Below are 16,110 nucleotides of genomic sequence, written 5' to 3' on the forward strand. Positions count from 1 at the left end.
GCTCCTGCCACTCAAGTTCTGCTCGCTTGTATTAACTGGTTTCGTGGAAGTTGCTGTAAAGAGCGTATCTTGGTATGTTTCGATAGTTGCCAGAGTAGAGCCACAACAGACAAGTACGAGGCTAACGCACGTCAGTCGTAAAGTTCGCATAGATGCATGCACAAAATGCCGAACGGGGAGAAGTATTGTTTTTTTTTCTAGCAAGTTGCAAAGTGAACCTGATTATCTTACGTATACTTTCATGCTGAGCGAATCACTTACAGATGTTTTGTAAGACTTTACTGTATTTTGAAGCTTCTTCCTTATAGGCTGGTCCAAGAGGATTTAAAGCGCTTGTATTAGAGATTCAAATTTTGCAATCCTAGAGCAGAAGTCCACTTCTTCCGGCTTAATCCGACAAGTAACAATGAGGTCGTCATAATGGTGCGCTCCCACCAAGCGTTTCCTCCTGGAATAGGTATGGAGCAACACCAGTGGTGACATTTCTCTTAAAAAAAACGAGAACTTTTACGCGAGATGGTGGTCCAAGATTTAATTTTGTCAATTTAGAAGAGTTGCAAAGAAAGTTTACGTCCAAGATGCGGCTGGACATTTATTTTAACCGTACAATCGCTTTGATTAACAGTGTCTATGGCGTCAACGTTCCGGTACGTCAATCGCTTCTTAACTAGAATCGGCTCGATCTCGTCCTTTTCCCACCAGACAATGGGGATCTACGAGCATACGAAGTGCAGAGATTCGTGCCCACAATTTCAAATGCAATATCTTAATGAAATAAGACTAGAGCACTCTTGCAGTAGAATGGGGATGAAACCATCCCTCTTGCGGCCACACACGTGGCTAGGTCCTCCAGGTTCATGGTCCGTGTCACGCAGACCCCGCATTCCGTGAACTCCTTCTCCGACAATTACACGCAGCTCGTGTTGTCCGACACGCTAAAAATCACCATGTGAACTATGCGCTTTGAACGGAAGTAACTGCCCACCTGTGAAGCAACGCATCGGCTTCACCTTAGGCTTCGTGGCTTGGCTTTTTGGACCGCTTCATCATGAAAAGATCACCTTAAAAGAAAGCTCTCACCAAAGGAATGGAATTCCGTACACGGTTTGAATATCTGTCATCAAATGCTTTCAGTAAAATTGATTTGTTTGTGTACAAACCGGTGCATGGGAAATAAGTGGCGCAGGCCATCGCGACGTCATCTCGCAATAAACATTCTTTGCAAGTTGCGTGCCGAGGTGTCAAGGCAAATCGAATTTAGACAAGATAACAGCTGCTTCGCTGTGGTAGCACTTTTTTCAAATGATGTGACACCAAATAGTCATCACGTCCGCCAGTCATCGAGGGGGACTGCTACTGGACTACCGCTACGCGAATTGTGATGTGTTCCCAGCATCCTCTGAGTACCGGTACATGTTCGGAGACATGACGTTTGACCATTCTTGTGTGAAGTTTCCCGCGTTCTTGCCCACACAACTTCCTTCTCATGTGTTTGTACAGCAACCGCTTCTGCATTATTGTATGAAGGACATATCACGACGTAAGTCAATTACATGCGCGTGCGCTCGTATAGCAGAACCTGGCTAATCAATAGTGTCAGAAACCGTGTTTTCGGTTGGCGATGTTCTATGTACTATTTTTGAAAGAGGAGAAAAAATCAAAAGCGCCCGCTTTTATTGGCAAGTCATAAAAAGAGCGAAAAGAAAGATCAGCAAATCGAGCACGGGGGAGAAGTTGAGCTTGAAATAAGCGACAAGGGTCGGAGGTGCGCTCTTGCGCATCCATATTAGTTAGTCTTTGGAGGTCAAGCTAAGGATAGATTTATTTTACTTTTCTTCTACAAATTTTTGCGGAAATGCATGCTTACCTATCAAATAGGCGAATCTTAGTGGTCTTTTTTTAACCCACCATGAACGCTTATGTATTAGGTTTTGTCGGCTTTCGCTCGTAGTTTNTTGTGGTACCCCTGCTTCAGTGGGTACCACATAGGGGATTGAAGACAATAAAATGTCTCATCTCGCCCCTGAAAAGAAGCCGTGGCTTTTGCCAGAACGGCTTATCAATAGCTTATCTGGAGAAACTACTCCTCACAATAAATGTCCCTTATTTATTGCGACAAAGCTACATGGGCTTGATCCCAGCGCGAAGAACTTTCGCGCTGAGGAAGATTTCTTTCTCGATGCTTTTCTTAAGCATCGATGGTTTAGTGGCAACAATAAGCGAGATAAAGTCTCGCTTATGCAGACTGGTTCTTGCCGTATCAGTCTTCGTTGATAGAAAAAATCATTTGCTTTCTTCTCCAAGTCCACCCGATGCGTTCTTCCCTTTTTTAAAGGGCAGTTATATTCAGACTGAAACGTGGCACCCTTTGCTAGTACTGATAACAGTACACGTCAACCTACACTGATTGCAGTGAAGGTGGGCGCCTCGACTACTTCTTCATTTATTTCCTCCCATAGAAATAATAAATATTATTCCTCTTATAGGGAAAATATTTATGTAACGGTACTCTTCGTTACAGTCGTGCAACACATTATAAAGTAATTTTGCCATGAATTTGTGATCGAAAATGTCGCAATACTATTATTAACATGACGCTGACTTTTCTTGCAGAATAACTCTTGAATTTTCTAAGTATTACAAGCGATATGAAGTTACAGCTAGAAAAATTGTCCAGTATTATGCGACCTTCCATTGCAGAGGTAAAAAAGTCATTCTCAATACGACGTTTGAGTATTCGTTCCTGATCATTATCACTGTGTTAATTGCGAAGTGGCTGTTTAAATCCTTTTCTTTTCCGCAGTCTACCTCGAAGCTCTTGTAGGTTCTTCCTTTGCATGTACAGAACCACATCCGAAACTATTTTGTCAGTAAAATAATCACTTTTGTAATGTATTCCAGTAATGACTTCTTTGGAAGATGCGGGGAGGGGTACATGACTCGGAGGATGTTGACTCATCATTCTGCCTTCCTCTAAGGGTTCCAGATCGTAATTTCTATCGTGTCTGACCGCCTTAAGAGAGCGCAAGGTGCTCCTGCCACTCAAGTTCTGCTCGCTTGTATTAACTGGTTTCGTGGAAGTTGCTGTAAAGAGCGTATCTTGGTATGTTTCGATAGTTGCCAGAGTAGAGCCACAACAGACAAGTACGAGGCTAACGCACGTCAGTCGTAAAGTTCGCATAGATGCATGCACAAAATGCCGAACGGGGAGAAGTATTGTTTTTTTTTCTAGCAAGTTGCAAAGTGAACCTGATTATCTTACGTATACTTTCATGCTGAGCGAATCACTTACAGATGTTTTGTAAGACTTTACTGTATTTTGAAGCTTCTTCCTTATAGGCTGGTCCAAGAGGATTTAAAGCGCTTGTATTAGAGATTCAAATTTTGCAATCCTAGAGCAGAAGTCCACTTCTTCCGGCTTAATCCGACAAGTAACAATGAGGTCGTCATAATGGTGCGCTCCCACCAAGCGTTTCCTCCTGGAATAGGTATGGAGCAACACCAGTGGTGACATTTCTCTTAAAAAAAACGAGAACTTTTACGCGAGATGGTGGTCCAAGATTTAATTTTGTCAATTTAGAAGAGTTGCAAAGAAAGTTTACGTCCAAGATGCGGCTGGACATTTATTTTAACCGTACAATCGCTTTGATTAACAGTGTCTATGGCGTCAACGTTCCGGTACGTCAATCGCTTCTTAACTAGAATCGGCTCGATCTCGTCCTTTTCCCACCAGACAATGGGGATCTACGAGCATACGAAGTGCAGAGATTCGTGCCCACAATTTCAAATGCAATATCTTAATGAAATAAGACTAGAGCACTCTTGCAGTAGAATGGGGATGAAACCATCCCTCTTGCGGCCACACACGTGGCTAGGTCCTCCAGGTTCATGGTCCGTGTCACGCAGACCCCGCATTCCGTGAACTCCTTCTCCGACAATTACACGCAGCTCGTGTTGTCCGACACGCTAAAAATCACCATGTGAACTATGCGCTTTGAACGGAAGTAACTGCCCACCTGTGAAGCAACGCATCGGCTTCACCTTAGGCTTCGTGGCTTGGCTTTTTGGACCGCTTCATCATGAAAAGATCACCTTAAAAGAAAGCTCTCACCAAAGGAATGGAATTCCGTACACGGTTTGAATATCTGTCATCAAATGCTTTCAGTAAAATTGATTTGTTTGTGTACAAACCGGTGCATGGGAAATAAGTGGCGCAGGCCATCGCGACGTCATCTCGCAATAAACATTCTTTGCAAGTTGCGTGCCGAGGTGTCAAGGCAAATCGAATTTAGACAAGATAACAGCTGCTTCGCTGTGGTAGCACTTTTTTCAAATGATGTGACACCAAATAGTCATCACGTCCGCCAGTCATCGAGGGGGACTGCTACTGGACTACCGCTACGCGAATTGTGATGTGTTCCCAGCATCCTCTGAGTACCGGTACATGTTCGGAGACATGACGTTTGACCATTCTTGTGTGAAGTTTCCCGCGTTCTTGCCCACACAACTTCCTTCTCATGTGTTTGTACAGCAACCGCTTCTGCATTATTGTATGAAGGACATATCACGACGTAAGTCAATTACATGCGCGTGCGCTCGTATAGCAGAACCTGGCTAATCAATAGTGTCAGAAACCGTGTTTTCGGTTGGCGATGTTCTATGTACTATTTTTGAAAGAGGAGAAAAAATCAAAAGCGCCCGCTTTTATTGGCAAGTCATAAAAAGAGCGAAAAGAAAGATCAGCAAATCGAGCACGGGGGAGAAGTTGAGCTTGAAATAAGCGACAAGGGTCGGAGGTGCGCTCTTGCGCATCCATATTAGTTAGTCTTTGGAGGTCAAGCTAAGGATAGATTTATTTTACTTTTCTTCTACAAATTTTTGCGGAAATGCATGCTTACCTATCAAATAGGCGAATCTTAGTGGTCTTTTTTTAACCCACCATGAACGCTTATGTATTAGGTTTTGTCGGCTTTCGCTCGTAGTTTCTTTGTTTGAAAAAAGCATCTTGCTATTAAACAAAGAAATTGCGCAAATATTGCCAAGTCTTTTTGCAGGCCTTTCGAGCTACTGAAGTTGGGAAGGCCTGCATAAAGTTTATCAATATAAATTATAGTTATCAACAAGTTGCTACCATTACGCTACTTCAGAGGTAAATAATTAAACGGTGTGGTCCCAAATGTAACTTAGGAGGAGGTACAAAAGTCCGAAAGGGGAAGTTAAGACGACTCTAAAGGAATACTTATTTTGCGATATAGGAATAATGAAAATGTTTTGTGTTGTCATATTTAATCGGTAGCTTTTATACAATAAAAAATAAACAGACCGAAAGGGCATGTTGTAAATTGTTAGATGCTATTTAAGACTGTAACGGGGTGTATCGTTACAAGAAATTAACATTTAAAGGTTGTTAATTAATATATTATCTGCAAGGTAGATAGTATTTGAAGAATATTACTTTACATGGTAGCATTCTAAGATGCTTATTCATTCGTAAATATAGACCGTTATATCTACTTTCTCCGCGGTCCAGTCAGCGCTGGACGCGCGCAAAGAGAATAACAGATAAGACTTAATTACGTGTTTGTATTAGATTATAATTAAGTTAGTATTAAGTAGATAGACAAGAAGAGCTTAATTATATTTATACAGTTTTTTATTAACCCTCTTTAAAGCAAGTGTATTAAAGGTAGTCTTCCTCTGCACGCATTAGTGTACGTGAAGTGACGTGAGGCACCACTCGCACTGAGGCAGTGCGAAGTGGACTTGCACTGAAGAGGTACAAGTCGGCAGTGCCCCGTTACACGCAACCTCGTGCTATACTCTCTCACTTTATTTGTTGCTATGTTCACGGCATTGATTTTCGACACCAAGCTGTTGAGTACCCACATGATTTAATACACTGAATGAGACGTGTAGGAGCGAAAAAGTCGATGAATTTATTAATGACTTTAAAGCTAGAAAGAGAGTGAAAACGCTATATTTGCCGAAGAAAATATATGAGGAAGGAAAGATGGCTTTACCGAGTTGAGACAATAAGATATTAACTCTGAGATCATTGGGAAACAAAGTCAGCCATGAGCTTATGCATGACGTTCGTACATGCTATCCGATGACTACGCAAATACTTGATAGACTGATTAGGTGCGTTGCATATTAAATGTGACGTCACGAACGTTCGGTACACATGTCATAATTCTAATGCAGTCGAAGGGTGTGTGTACCCAATACAGGTTCCCTTTTATATGTATATGTAGCTTCGTGCTTTCAACACGAACGCAAAGCGGGATGGCTATTAAGTTGATTCGATTGTCATTTTGAATAGGGCATGCATCTGATGCGCAAGAAGCGGGAAGCAAAAGCAGCTGCGATGAATAGGTGCTCAAATTAAGTCGATCGTTGTAATTATTGTACCGAAGGGAATACAACACTTAAATCACAAAAATGGATTAATTTCTCACGCCATTCTATCCATGGTTGGTATTTTGCCTCATACAGCGCATGACACTTAAAACGAGCAAATCCAGATTTTGAGTGGCCAATTTTTGGATCATTTAACCTTACAACTTTGGCCCTGATAATTGGCTCCGATTACATTGTATGGCGTGCGACCCAGGCTCAGTCATCAATAATAACAACTCACCTTCACAAAAATTGTACTTTTTTGCCTCGCCTAGCAAAATTAAAAGACAGATACAGGAAATGGCAGAGGCCAAGCGCGCCAAATCCGATAACAGCTGAGGTATTCATGAATCTACTGATAGCAGTTCTGTAGAAACCTGAACGTTTCGAAGGGCAGTGATGACGAAAAGCTGGACTTTCCATATATTGAAGCAGATATTAAAAAAAACTATTAAGTAGCTGTTAAAAGTTCTAGTTAAAAAATATCGATTACACTTCCAGCTGCCTTGGCATCTGTTTCACCGGACGAAATACGTCGGCACTCACGAAAAGCTTTACGATACATGGTCGATTATTGGAAAGGTCTCACCGGAAAAGGAGCAGAGTATGCAATGAAAGTATACAGATCCCGACTGCAACGAGGCACCTTTTGCTAGTACTGATAACGGTACTAGTCAACCTACACTGATTACAGCGCAGGTAGGGCGCCTCGCCTCGACTAATTCACTTACACGACGTGCAGAGGAAGGTTCTCAGTGGCTTAGTAGTATTAGCTACTAAAAGAAGATCCTAAGGCTTTGGAATGACTTAAGCACCGCACAATCGTGTCTTATGGTTAGATTCAAACTTTAATCAACCAATCAATGGATCTTTGTCTATTGCGTCCATATTACCAAATTTGGTAATTTTGGAACTATTAAGTCAAAATTAATACCGATAATAATTTGTACTTCGTAGCTTTTTCCTCTCATAGGAAATAATAATAATTATTTACTTGTAAAAAACAATAATATTTCGTTTCCTATAGAAAAAAAAATTAATGTAACAAGACATTCCGTTACCCCCTCTTAACCGGCAGTCACACTACTGACTGATGTGGAGTGACAGAGAAATGTTATTACGTCTTTCTCTGTAAACTTTTGCATTATTGTTTTCGTATTTAAAAACTTAATTTTTGAATTATTGATAGTGTTCAAAAATCAATTTATTTGCGCATGGTAAGCGAAACCCGTGCGCGTAGCCTGTGAAGCAGTAAATTTGGCAGCTGCACGGATCAGTGCAGCTGTTTGCGATGCAAATGTTTCAGTAGACGCATTAGCGTCTACTGCGGGGGAAAAGTCACCTCCTACTCCGATTGGAGGTGACCGGTATATGTCACCTGCTACTTCCATTGTTTGTGACCGTGCCGAGTCGGCGCCATCGACCGACGCGGTGGCAACTCTTAAGGCCTCCGGATCAAACGGGGCCATGTCCGTTAAGCCTACATATTCTAACGTTCAACCAAAGAGGTGGTGACGAGGTTGTTTGACACTTCGTCAGACCTTTGGTGCGGAGTCATTTTGTGATGACTCCATGGACGACGATAACCCTGGTGATATCAGTATGCAACATTAAGACCGAAGTGATTGTATAGGTAGGTCACTCGGTAAGCTTGCTACTGGTGGTGCTAGTATGCATCACCAGGGACGGAGTGGTTCTAAGGATCATTCTGAGAGTTATGTTAGCGTAAAACGCTAACATGAATCAAAGGGGTAGGGACGCAATGCTTTGTAATCTTATCCCGAAAAGTAGCCCTGGCTACCCTTTAAGGACAACTTAACTCGTTGGTTCTGGTATGACCATTGATCGGTTTACCTAGGCTTTACAAGCGTGGTGAGGACAAGATGGAATTCTTCTGAATTGAACACAGTTTGCAAATAATCCGAGGTGAATCTAGGATCTCGATCTGAGGTCAGTTCGCGGGGTAACCCATGGAGCTTAAATATCATGTCAACAAAGACACGAGTACAGCCTTTTGCTGTGATCGACTCCGGCAAGATGTAATATTTTGCTGAAACGATCAACAAAAATAAGAATATTTGTTCCTTATGGTTGTCGTCGGGAACTACGAAGACAAAGTCCATAGATACAGATTGTCAACGTTTACCGGAACAGTAGAGGTTGTAGCGGAGCACGGGATGAAGCGCTGGGCTACACCCCTTGACAAACTTCGCAGGACGTATGTACTTGCGGACGGACTCATACAGTGCCAGGCGATGTAAAGGGACTTTTTTTCGAAAGTTCGTCGGCTTATCGGCGTACTTATTTAAGTACGTCCGCAATTATTCCAAAGTAACGGTATGCTTCTCTTCGTTGCTAAAGAAAAATGTAAAGTGGTAATGAAACGCTAATTGTTAGCGTTCCTTTGAGTGTATCAAGGAAATCTTGATGCAATCGCCAATCCTGGCGATTGCGGACCCAAGACAGACGTTTTGATGTGGTCTGTGACGCCAGAGATTTTGCAATCGGCTGTGCGTTGATGCAATACGACACAGACGGCGCAGAGCGCGTCGTTCGCGTCAGCTTTAAACAGCTGACAATTATTACCCAGTGTATGACAAATAACTCTTTGCCATATAATATGCACTGACTAAGTTTAGGGTCTATCTCTTGGGGGATCGAAGGCTCATTGTTTATACGGACCATGCGTCTTTACGCACGGCTGTAAACAGTCCTCGCTTTTTGCAAGGAATGGCGAGTTGGTTGTCTTGCTTTGTTCATTGTAGATTCGTTGTGGAATACAAAACTGGACGACTTGATGTCGTTGCTGATGCCCTTTCGCTGATGCCCTATCGCTCCGGCCCGATTCTGAGCCGGCTACGCAAAAAATGTGACTATAAGTCCACTGTTGCCACAATACAATTTTCGTCGTCAACATAACTTGACGACGTTAGAAGTGCCTATCAAGAAGATAAGACTTTTATAGGGTTTATGAATTATCATAAAACACAACAATCCATAAAAGGATTGTCAAAATTGTATCGATCCTTAATGAATCGATACACAACACGCAATGGTTTACTGTAATACACAGCTATCGCTATCGACACTCCTTGTGTCGTCATCCCCACCCAAAATGATTTGCGTTTACGCATTATGTATGAGTGCTAGGATGCGCACCAATAAGTACGCATCGTGGACGTGAGAAAACTTATCTCACGATAAGTCGCAACTTCTAGTGGCCACGCCCGTGACCAGTCGGTAATGACCTTGATATTTTCGGGATCTAAGCATTTATCGTGGTAACCCTTGATGCTCCCAAGAAGTGGTATTTCGGTTGCAGCGAATACATACTTCTTGATATTCGCATACATCTTATGCTTACGCAAAATTGTAAGAAATTTTCGGACGCGTGTACGATATACATCAACGTCCAGCTTTCTGTTTATTGCTCTTTTATGAACGAAGTCGTCATCAAAATAACTCGGTGCGAAGTTCCGTCCCGATTTCAACAGATTGTCTACACATCTGTTGACTGTTGCAGGGAAATTACTATGCCCCTGTGGCAACATCAATAGTTCTCATAGCATTCCGCTTGGGGGTGCTTACTGCTGTGAAAGGGATATTCTGTTCACGCATAAGGATCTGATAGAATCCATACATCGGATACATTGGCTAAAAATGCGCTTCTTGACATTACATCAATATTAAAGTCTTCACGTGGTTTCGGCGTTTGAGCCGGTACCGCTAAGGCTTTCATATTATTGAGCACTATGCACAATCTGCCAGCCTCCAGTTGCTATTTGCACACCTACGGTCAGAAAGCTATGTGGGGAGGGTGACCCTCTCACATGGCCCGCTGCTAAGCGATCGGCGAAGAACTTGGCAATCGCTAGATCTTGTTCACGAGGCGATGACCACTGCTTTCATGACACACTATTTCGAACCTTGTATCATGTCGATATCGTGTCGAGTGCCTTATCCTTAGGCAACTTGCACGGTACGGATTCTGGGAATACATCCGAGCCTTCTCATCGAGAACACTTTCGTCCATCGATGAGCTGCTGAGAACTCGTTTATCTCTTTGAAAATACTATTGCCGACCGAATATCGGCCACGTACTCATCATCTGTGATAAATACGCAGATCTGCGTGACTTTGCCAATACGCAGATCACGCAAGAACGTTTCGTTTCTAGCGTTGGCAGTTGAGAAATCCCCGAAGTTAACTTCGGAGGCGCTATTATATCAAGTTTAAAGCGACCACACTTGATCCGTTGTTTACTCAGACATTTAATGTCTTAGTTTCCTCTTCGAAACTTATTTTCAAAGGTACCTCGGAACCTCTGACCACAGGTTTCCGGGGACTTATTCCCGCAGATTCTCGGGGGCTTATTCATCAAGTTTTTATTTGTAGAGGATACTCCCCGACTGCCTCTAGCTGTGGTTACGCAACCACAGTGAGAGTCTTTACGATCGAATTTCCAGTCGATCTAGAACTTTCGCACTGTCTTTTATAGACAGACGTATCCAAAATGAAGAATGTTTCTTTTGTAGCAAACACTCTTGTTTCGTGCCACTAAATTTATTCGAGTGGTCGAACTTCGACGCTGCCTGTGCTATGTATACAGCCGGTGGTACAGTGTGATATGTTATAACACTGAGGACTTTTGCAGTTTTGCAAACGAAAGAATCAAAAGTGAGGCCATCGCACTCACACGCAAGTGGGACATCCACACCCTTGTGAATACTCCATAAGTTCATGAGATGACCATCGTATAAGCGAGAGGCGTGCATCATCACAGCTTGATGCTGTTAGTTTATGCACGGCTCGTACTTTCTGAACACAGTAATCCAAGGATGACATCAAATATGTCATCCAAATCCAGGACGTTATAATCACCATCGTACTTCTTACCCTTTAACATGTATTGGATAACAACTACACGTTTCTTTACTGTTATAGATGCGCCTGCTGCCATGCGCTCTGTCATCCTCGTTAGAGGATATCGCGATCAATAAACTGAGTCTGCGATCTTCTAGCGATTGCCACGTATTCAAGATTATAGCCAGAAACTAATTCGGCGTGATATAAAATTGTTTGACGCCCCACAATCAACGAGGCACTTTTGGGGGCAATTCATTTGCCACTATAGTTTTCAAGGTGAATAGGTTTACCTGATCACCTAGGAAGTTACAATGTTTGTGTGTGAGAAGCAGCTTTCTCAAAAAGCCAGCAAATTCTTTTGACGTTGCTGTATCAGTAGGGAGCCCCGCACCTACTGACCCCTTTTGTTACAATCCGCCTCGTTTTTGCGATTATACAACAGCTTTGGATCCGCGTTCTCCGCTGTTCAATCTTTTAACTTGAAGAGCGAGGATTCTCGCTCTCCACATACGAGAGGTTCATAGTTCTGGATCTCCGGCTTCTTATCGTCTTGGAGGACGATCAGCTCCAGAGTGGACAAAAGTTTGTTTAAGACCGAACACCTCCGGTTCCGTTAGAGATCGCTTGGTCTAGCGACTCTGGTCTGAGCCGGAAGAGGTGGAATTTAACTAGGCTGTCTGCAAGACCTTTAGAAACAGTTACCTGTTAATGTTCATCTATTGAATGAATCACGATAGAACTTACTAGGTATCGTGTACATTGGGCATAAGCGTGAAGACCACGCTTGCCCTGCTTCAAATCCAGAAGCTCGGCTCGAGCCTTTCATTCGGCACGTGGCGATCCAGATGTTTGACGGAGCCGGGGTCTTAAGAATCTCATACGACCCAAAAACCAATGAGCCCTGAAGCCTGAGCCCTAAGGCTCAAGATTTGGCACGTCCAACTCAGTTGGACATGCCAGATTTCACGCTCGTCGCATCATCATTGATGCGACGAGCTTCAATGGCGTCGTCTAGTTCGACGAGTTATTTTAAGTAACGGGGCAGCCTTCGAATGACTGAGACTTTTAAGATTTCTATCATAAAGCTTTTAGGTCGACCCGAAAGCGTCGTCCCGCTCGTAGCATGTAAATGCTGCTGCTCAAGAGTTCCAACGGTTGATCACCCTGATCTCTCAACACCTCTGCGTATTAAAAAGCTTACTGGTTAACCAAGTCTACTTTTTCTTGGGCCCCGTCGAGCAAGAATTTAGTTAAAAATCGGGTAAAAATCTATCATGCTGCATGAACTCGGCTGTTGCCGCATGCTTTCCTTCTCTGTTTGGAGTGAACAGCAGGGCGCTCACATGAGTGAACCTTTCACGCCTTGCGTGATTGCTTTTGCACCTATACAGGTCACTCACATGAGTGAACCTTTCACGCTTTGCGTGATTGCTTTTGCACCTATACGATCACGATGATTCGTTATTGGCAGCTACGTCCTACGACCGACGTCAAATGCGAGTTTGATGTCAAAAAGCGTGAGCGAGGCTCAACACTTTGTGGAAAGCAATCATCCATCGCACGAAAAGTCTGGGACATGATGGCAAGCGCGCAAGACAAGCAATTACAGTACTCGGACCACATGACGCAGAAACAATAAACGCCTTAGTTTGGGAGACAAAGTACTGCTACTCCCCCCCAAAAAAGCAGTTTAGAAATTACCTAGTGGAATACGAATCAACTATCGCGTTTTATCGGATTCACGGTGGTCGAGGAGGTTGAAACCATTAATCATAAACTCACGTCCGCCGTAACTGAAAACGCACCCCTGGGTCGTAACAAAAAATATGTTGATCCTACGGCGCGTCGACGTGCCCTGATACTGGTGTCTGCCTATGGGTAGGAGCAAGTTTGAGCCACTCCGCTTGCATCAAATTGACTAGCAGGAATGGCGTGATGAAGAGAATCAGGGGGTACAGTACCGCCGTCACGCGCGAAACAGCGAAGTTGGTTTTCTGCGACTATTGTTTTGCCACATCGGAACGAGGCAGAAAACGGCGCCGGAATTCTGCTTCATACTGGTCGGTCGTTTCATTCGAACGCAACACGACCGGATCCAGAAATTCGGCCGTGAATTTTTCTTGAGCGTTTCACAAGAAGTAAACGCCATTAAATTTATGAGCATCTATAGTTGCTCTGAAGGCAATACACTAGCTCAACCGAACGAGGCCATTCGGATGGAGGTGTCATATGTAGTCACATAGCCGCATGGCGAGCTTGCGATCCGACTGGACACGATCATGTGCCGTCGGTAGAGATTTATGCTTATACCTTTTTGCGTTAGACTTTTCATTGTGGATGTTCTGAGCGACCAGCGGTGTCGACTCATTATAGTCGACAATGAGCGACGTATCCACAGCCTTACTCTGTAAGTAGGATGGGTCATTGTGTCAACTTGACAGCGCGACAGGGCAGTAGCAGCTGTCGGCGTTGCAATTGTGACACTAGGCGACGCTGGTGTATTATTGCGGCGGTTACGCTTTGAGTTCGACAAGGGACTTTAGTGGCAATTTATTTGCCACTATAATCTAAGGTAATGAAATTACCTCATCACCTGGGGCAGTTACACACAATGTATGTGTGTGAGGAGCAAATTTCGTCAAAAGGCCTGGGATTTCTTTTGACGTTTCTGGATCAGTAGGGCGCATCGCATCTACTGACCCCTTTTTTTACGATCTGCCTCGTTTTTGCGATTTTACAACAGCTTCGGATTCGCGTCCTTCGCTGTTCTGAGCGGAAGGTCAATCGTTTTGCTTAGTGTTTCTTGGCACTGGGCGTGATGCACTACACTCATAGGCGTAGTGGTCCGTCTTTTGACAACGATTGCATTGTTGCATTTTTTTAACTTGAAGAGCGAGGATTCTCGCACTCCTCATACGAGAGGTTCATAGTTTTTGAACCTCCGGTTTCTTGTCGTCTTGGAGGACGATAAGCTCCAGAGTGGACGAAAGTTTGTTTAAGTATGAAATCCTCTTGTTCCGCTGTAGAGATCGCTTGGTCGGGCGACTCTGGTCTGAGCCGGAACAGGTGAGTCTATATGAGTCTATACAGGACCGTCTGCAAAACCTATTATCACTGTGTTTGTTCATCAATGGATGAATCACGATTAAACTGACCAGGTATCGTGTTTGTTGGGCATAAGCGTGAAAATCACGCTTGCCCTGTTTTAAATCCAGGAGCTCGACTCGAGCCCTGATTTCGGCACGCGGCGGCTCAAATGTTTGTCTGAGCAGGGTGCCAACGTCCTCCTCATACGACCCAAAAACCAATGGGCCTACGACCGAACTCATGCGTTCGATCGCACTCCATTCAAGGTCACCCAAATGAGTGAACCTTTCACGGGTTGCGCGATAGCCATCATTGGGGAGGTTTAGAATTTGCTGCTGTGTAGGTGTTGCTGCTGCGAAATTTGCTGCTGTATTTGCTGCCTTCACTATTCAAATGCTGAGGAATTTCAATGAGAGGAAAGTGCGGCTGCTGTTGAGCCTGCTGATCTCCCTCGAGGTTGAATGGATGTAGGCTCCATTATTACTGAATTGTTTAATTGCTCCCGCATGACATTATCTATAATTTGCTCTTGCTAGAGGAGCTCCAGGGAAATTACGCGAAAGAGTAGCTGGCACTGGACGTTGAGATCTTGTTAAAGAGGAAACAAATACAGAAATACATTTTTATTATTAATATTGACCATAATTACCAAATTTGGTAGTATTGACGCAATAAGACATTTGTTCTATTAATTTGTTGATTTAAGTTAAACCAATATCGCGAACCGTTACGAGACACGATCAAGCGTCTCGCAAGGAGGGGCATTGCGTAACTGATTTTTGATGTATTAAAGCCAGTAGATAGAAAATCGTTACGAAAGAACCTATTGTATCCAGTTTGATTTTTTTTCTATTATAAAGCCTTAGAATTTACTTTTAGAAGATAAGACTTCTTAGCTACTTAGATCATTCCTCTGCACGTGTTGTACGTGAAGTAGTCGAGGCACCTCACCGCCACTGTAGGTTGACAAGTACTGTAATCAGTGCTAGCAAAAGGTGCCCCGTTACACGTTAAACCTGGTAGCACTTCGTAGTCAGTTTAACAGCCTACGCACGTCCCATCCAACATGGACATGTTGGATGAAGAAGGAGAGAGCTTTCAACTACGCAGCACCGACACATCTCAATTGCAACCTATGCAGTGTGGCAGAACATAATTTAAGAAGGTGCAGATTGCGCAATATCCCACTTGTCACTAGTAATAGCCCTCGCAAAAAATAAAAAAATGATTTTTTAAGCGACTTCAACACCTATTGCACAAAACCCTCCAATTCGAGTTACAGAGCAGCGTTTTGTTTGAAGCACTGCCATAACCGCTTTGTTATACCTAGAATTGCCTCCTTTAGTTTATCCACCTACTATTTTTAAGTTCTAATCAGCTAATGCCAGAATGAAATAAGGATGATTCAAATTTTGTTTTCAACAAATTATCAATGAATAAACCCTAGACTTGTTGCAAAAGACTTGAAGTTGAAGGGGTTTTTGCTTACTATTTTCAGTTTTGGAGGTTGTTAAGCCAGGTCTTCTGCAACGGGTTTTACAGCTGTCTATAAATTTTAACCAAGATTTTTCCGAAGAAATTATATGTGGAGTTCGGGGAGCGTCTCGAGCAGCACTTTTACCGGATTAGTAACAGTATGCTAATCCTACAGAGGTTGTCCAAAGGTGGTTTTCCGACGGCGGTTGTCCGACGGCGGGAATGACGCATTGGGTTGACGTCATTGAAGCTTCGAGAAGGTTCTAGAAGAATCCTAATAAG

At 43.3% G+C, this 16,110-nt stretch overlaps 4 protein-coding genes across 4 annotated transcripts; 2 read left to right on the plus strand and 2 right to left on the minus strand.

The window, feature by feature from the left end:
- Window positions 1–420: 420 nt before the first annotated feature.
- CCR75_006121 (uncharacterized protein) lies at window positions 421–770 on the plus strand (the record flags this gene model as incomplete). Its single annotated transcript, XM_067964193.1, has 3 exons — window positions 421–457; window positions 553–647; window positions 672–770. The coding sequence occupies 3 exons, from the start codon at window positions 421–423 to the stop codon at window positions 768–770; spliced, it is 231 nt and encodes a 76-aa protein (XP_067823016.1).
- Window positions 546–1,121, minus strand: CCR75_006120 (uncharacterized protein; the record flags this gene model as incomplete). The annotated part of the gene is made up of 4 exons (XM_067964192.1): window positions 546–713; window positions 837–935; window positions 1,011–1,041; window positions 1,081–1,121. The coding sequence occupies 4 exons, from the start codon at window positions 1,119–1,121 to the stop codon at window positions 546–548; spliced, it is 339 nt and encodes a 112-aa protein (XP_067823015.1).
- A 2,330-nt stretch (window positions 1,122–3,451) lies between these two features.
- Window positions 3,452–3,801, plus strand: CCR75_006119 (uncharacterized protein; the record flags this gene model as incomplete). The annotated part of the gene is made up of 3 exons (XM_067964191.1): window positions 3,452–3,488; window positions 3,584–3,678; window positions 3,703–3,801. The coding sequence occupies 3 exons, from the start codon at window positions 3,452–3,454 to the stop codon at window positions 3,799–3,801; spliced, it is 231 nt and encodes a 76-aa protein (XP_067822525.1).
- On the minus strand, window positions 3,577–4,152 carry CCR75_006118 (uncharacterized protein; the record flags this gene model as incomplete). The annotated part of the gene is made up of 4 exons (XM_067964190.1): window positions 3,577–3,744; window positions 3,868–3,966; window positions 4,042–4,072; window positions 4,112–4,152. The coding sequence occupies 4 exons, from the start codon at window positions 4,150–4,152 to the stop codon at window positions 3,577–3,579; spliced, it is 339 nt and encodes a 112-aa protein (XP_067822526.1).
- Window positions 4,153–16,110: the final 11,958 nt, after the last annotated feature.

This window comes from Bremia lactucae, linkage group LG1 (assembly GCF_004359215.1).
Source record: "Bremia lactucae strain SF5 linkage group LG1, whole genome shotgun sequence".
Lineage (NCBI taxonomy): Eukaryota > Oomycota > Peronosporomycetes > Peronosporales > Peronosporaceae > Bremia > Bremia lactucae.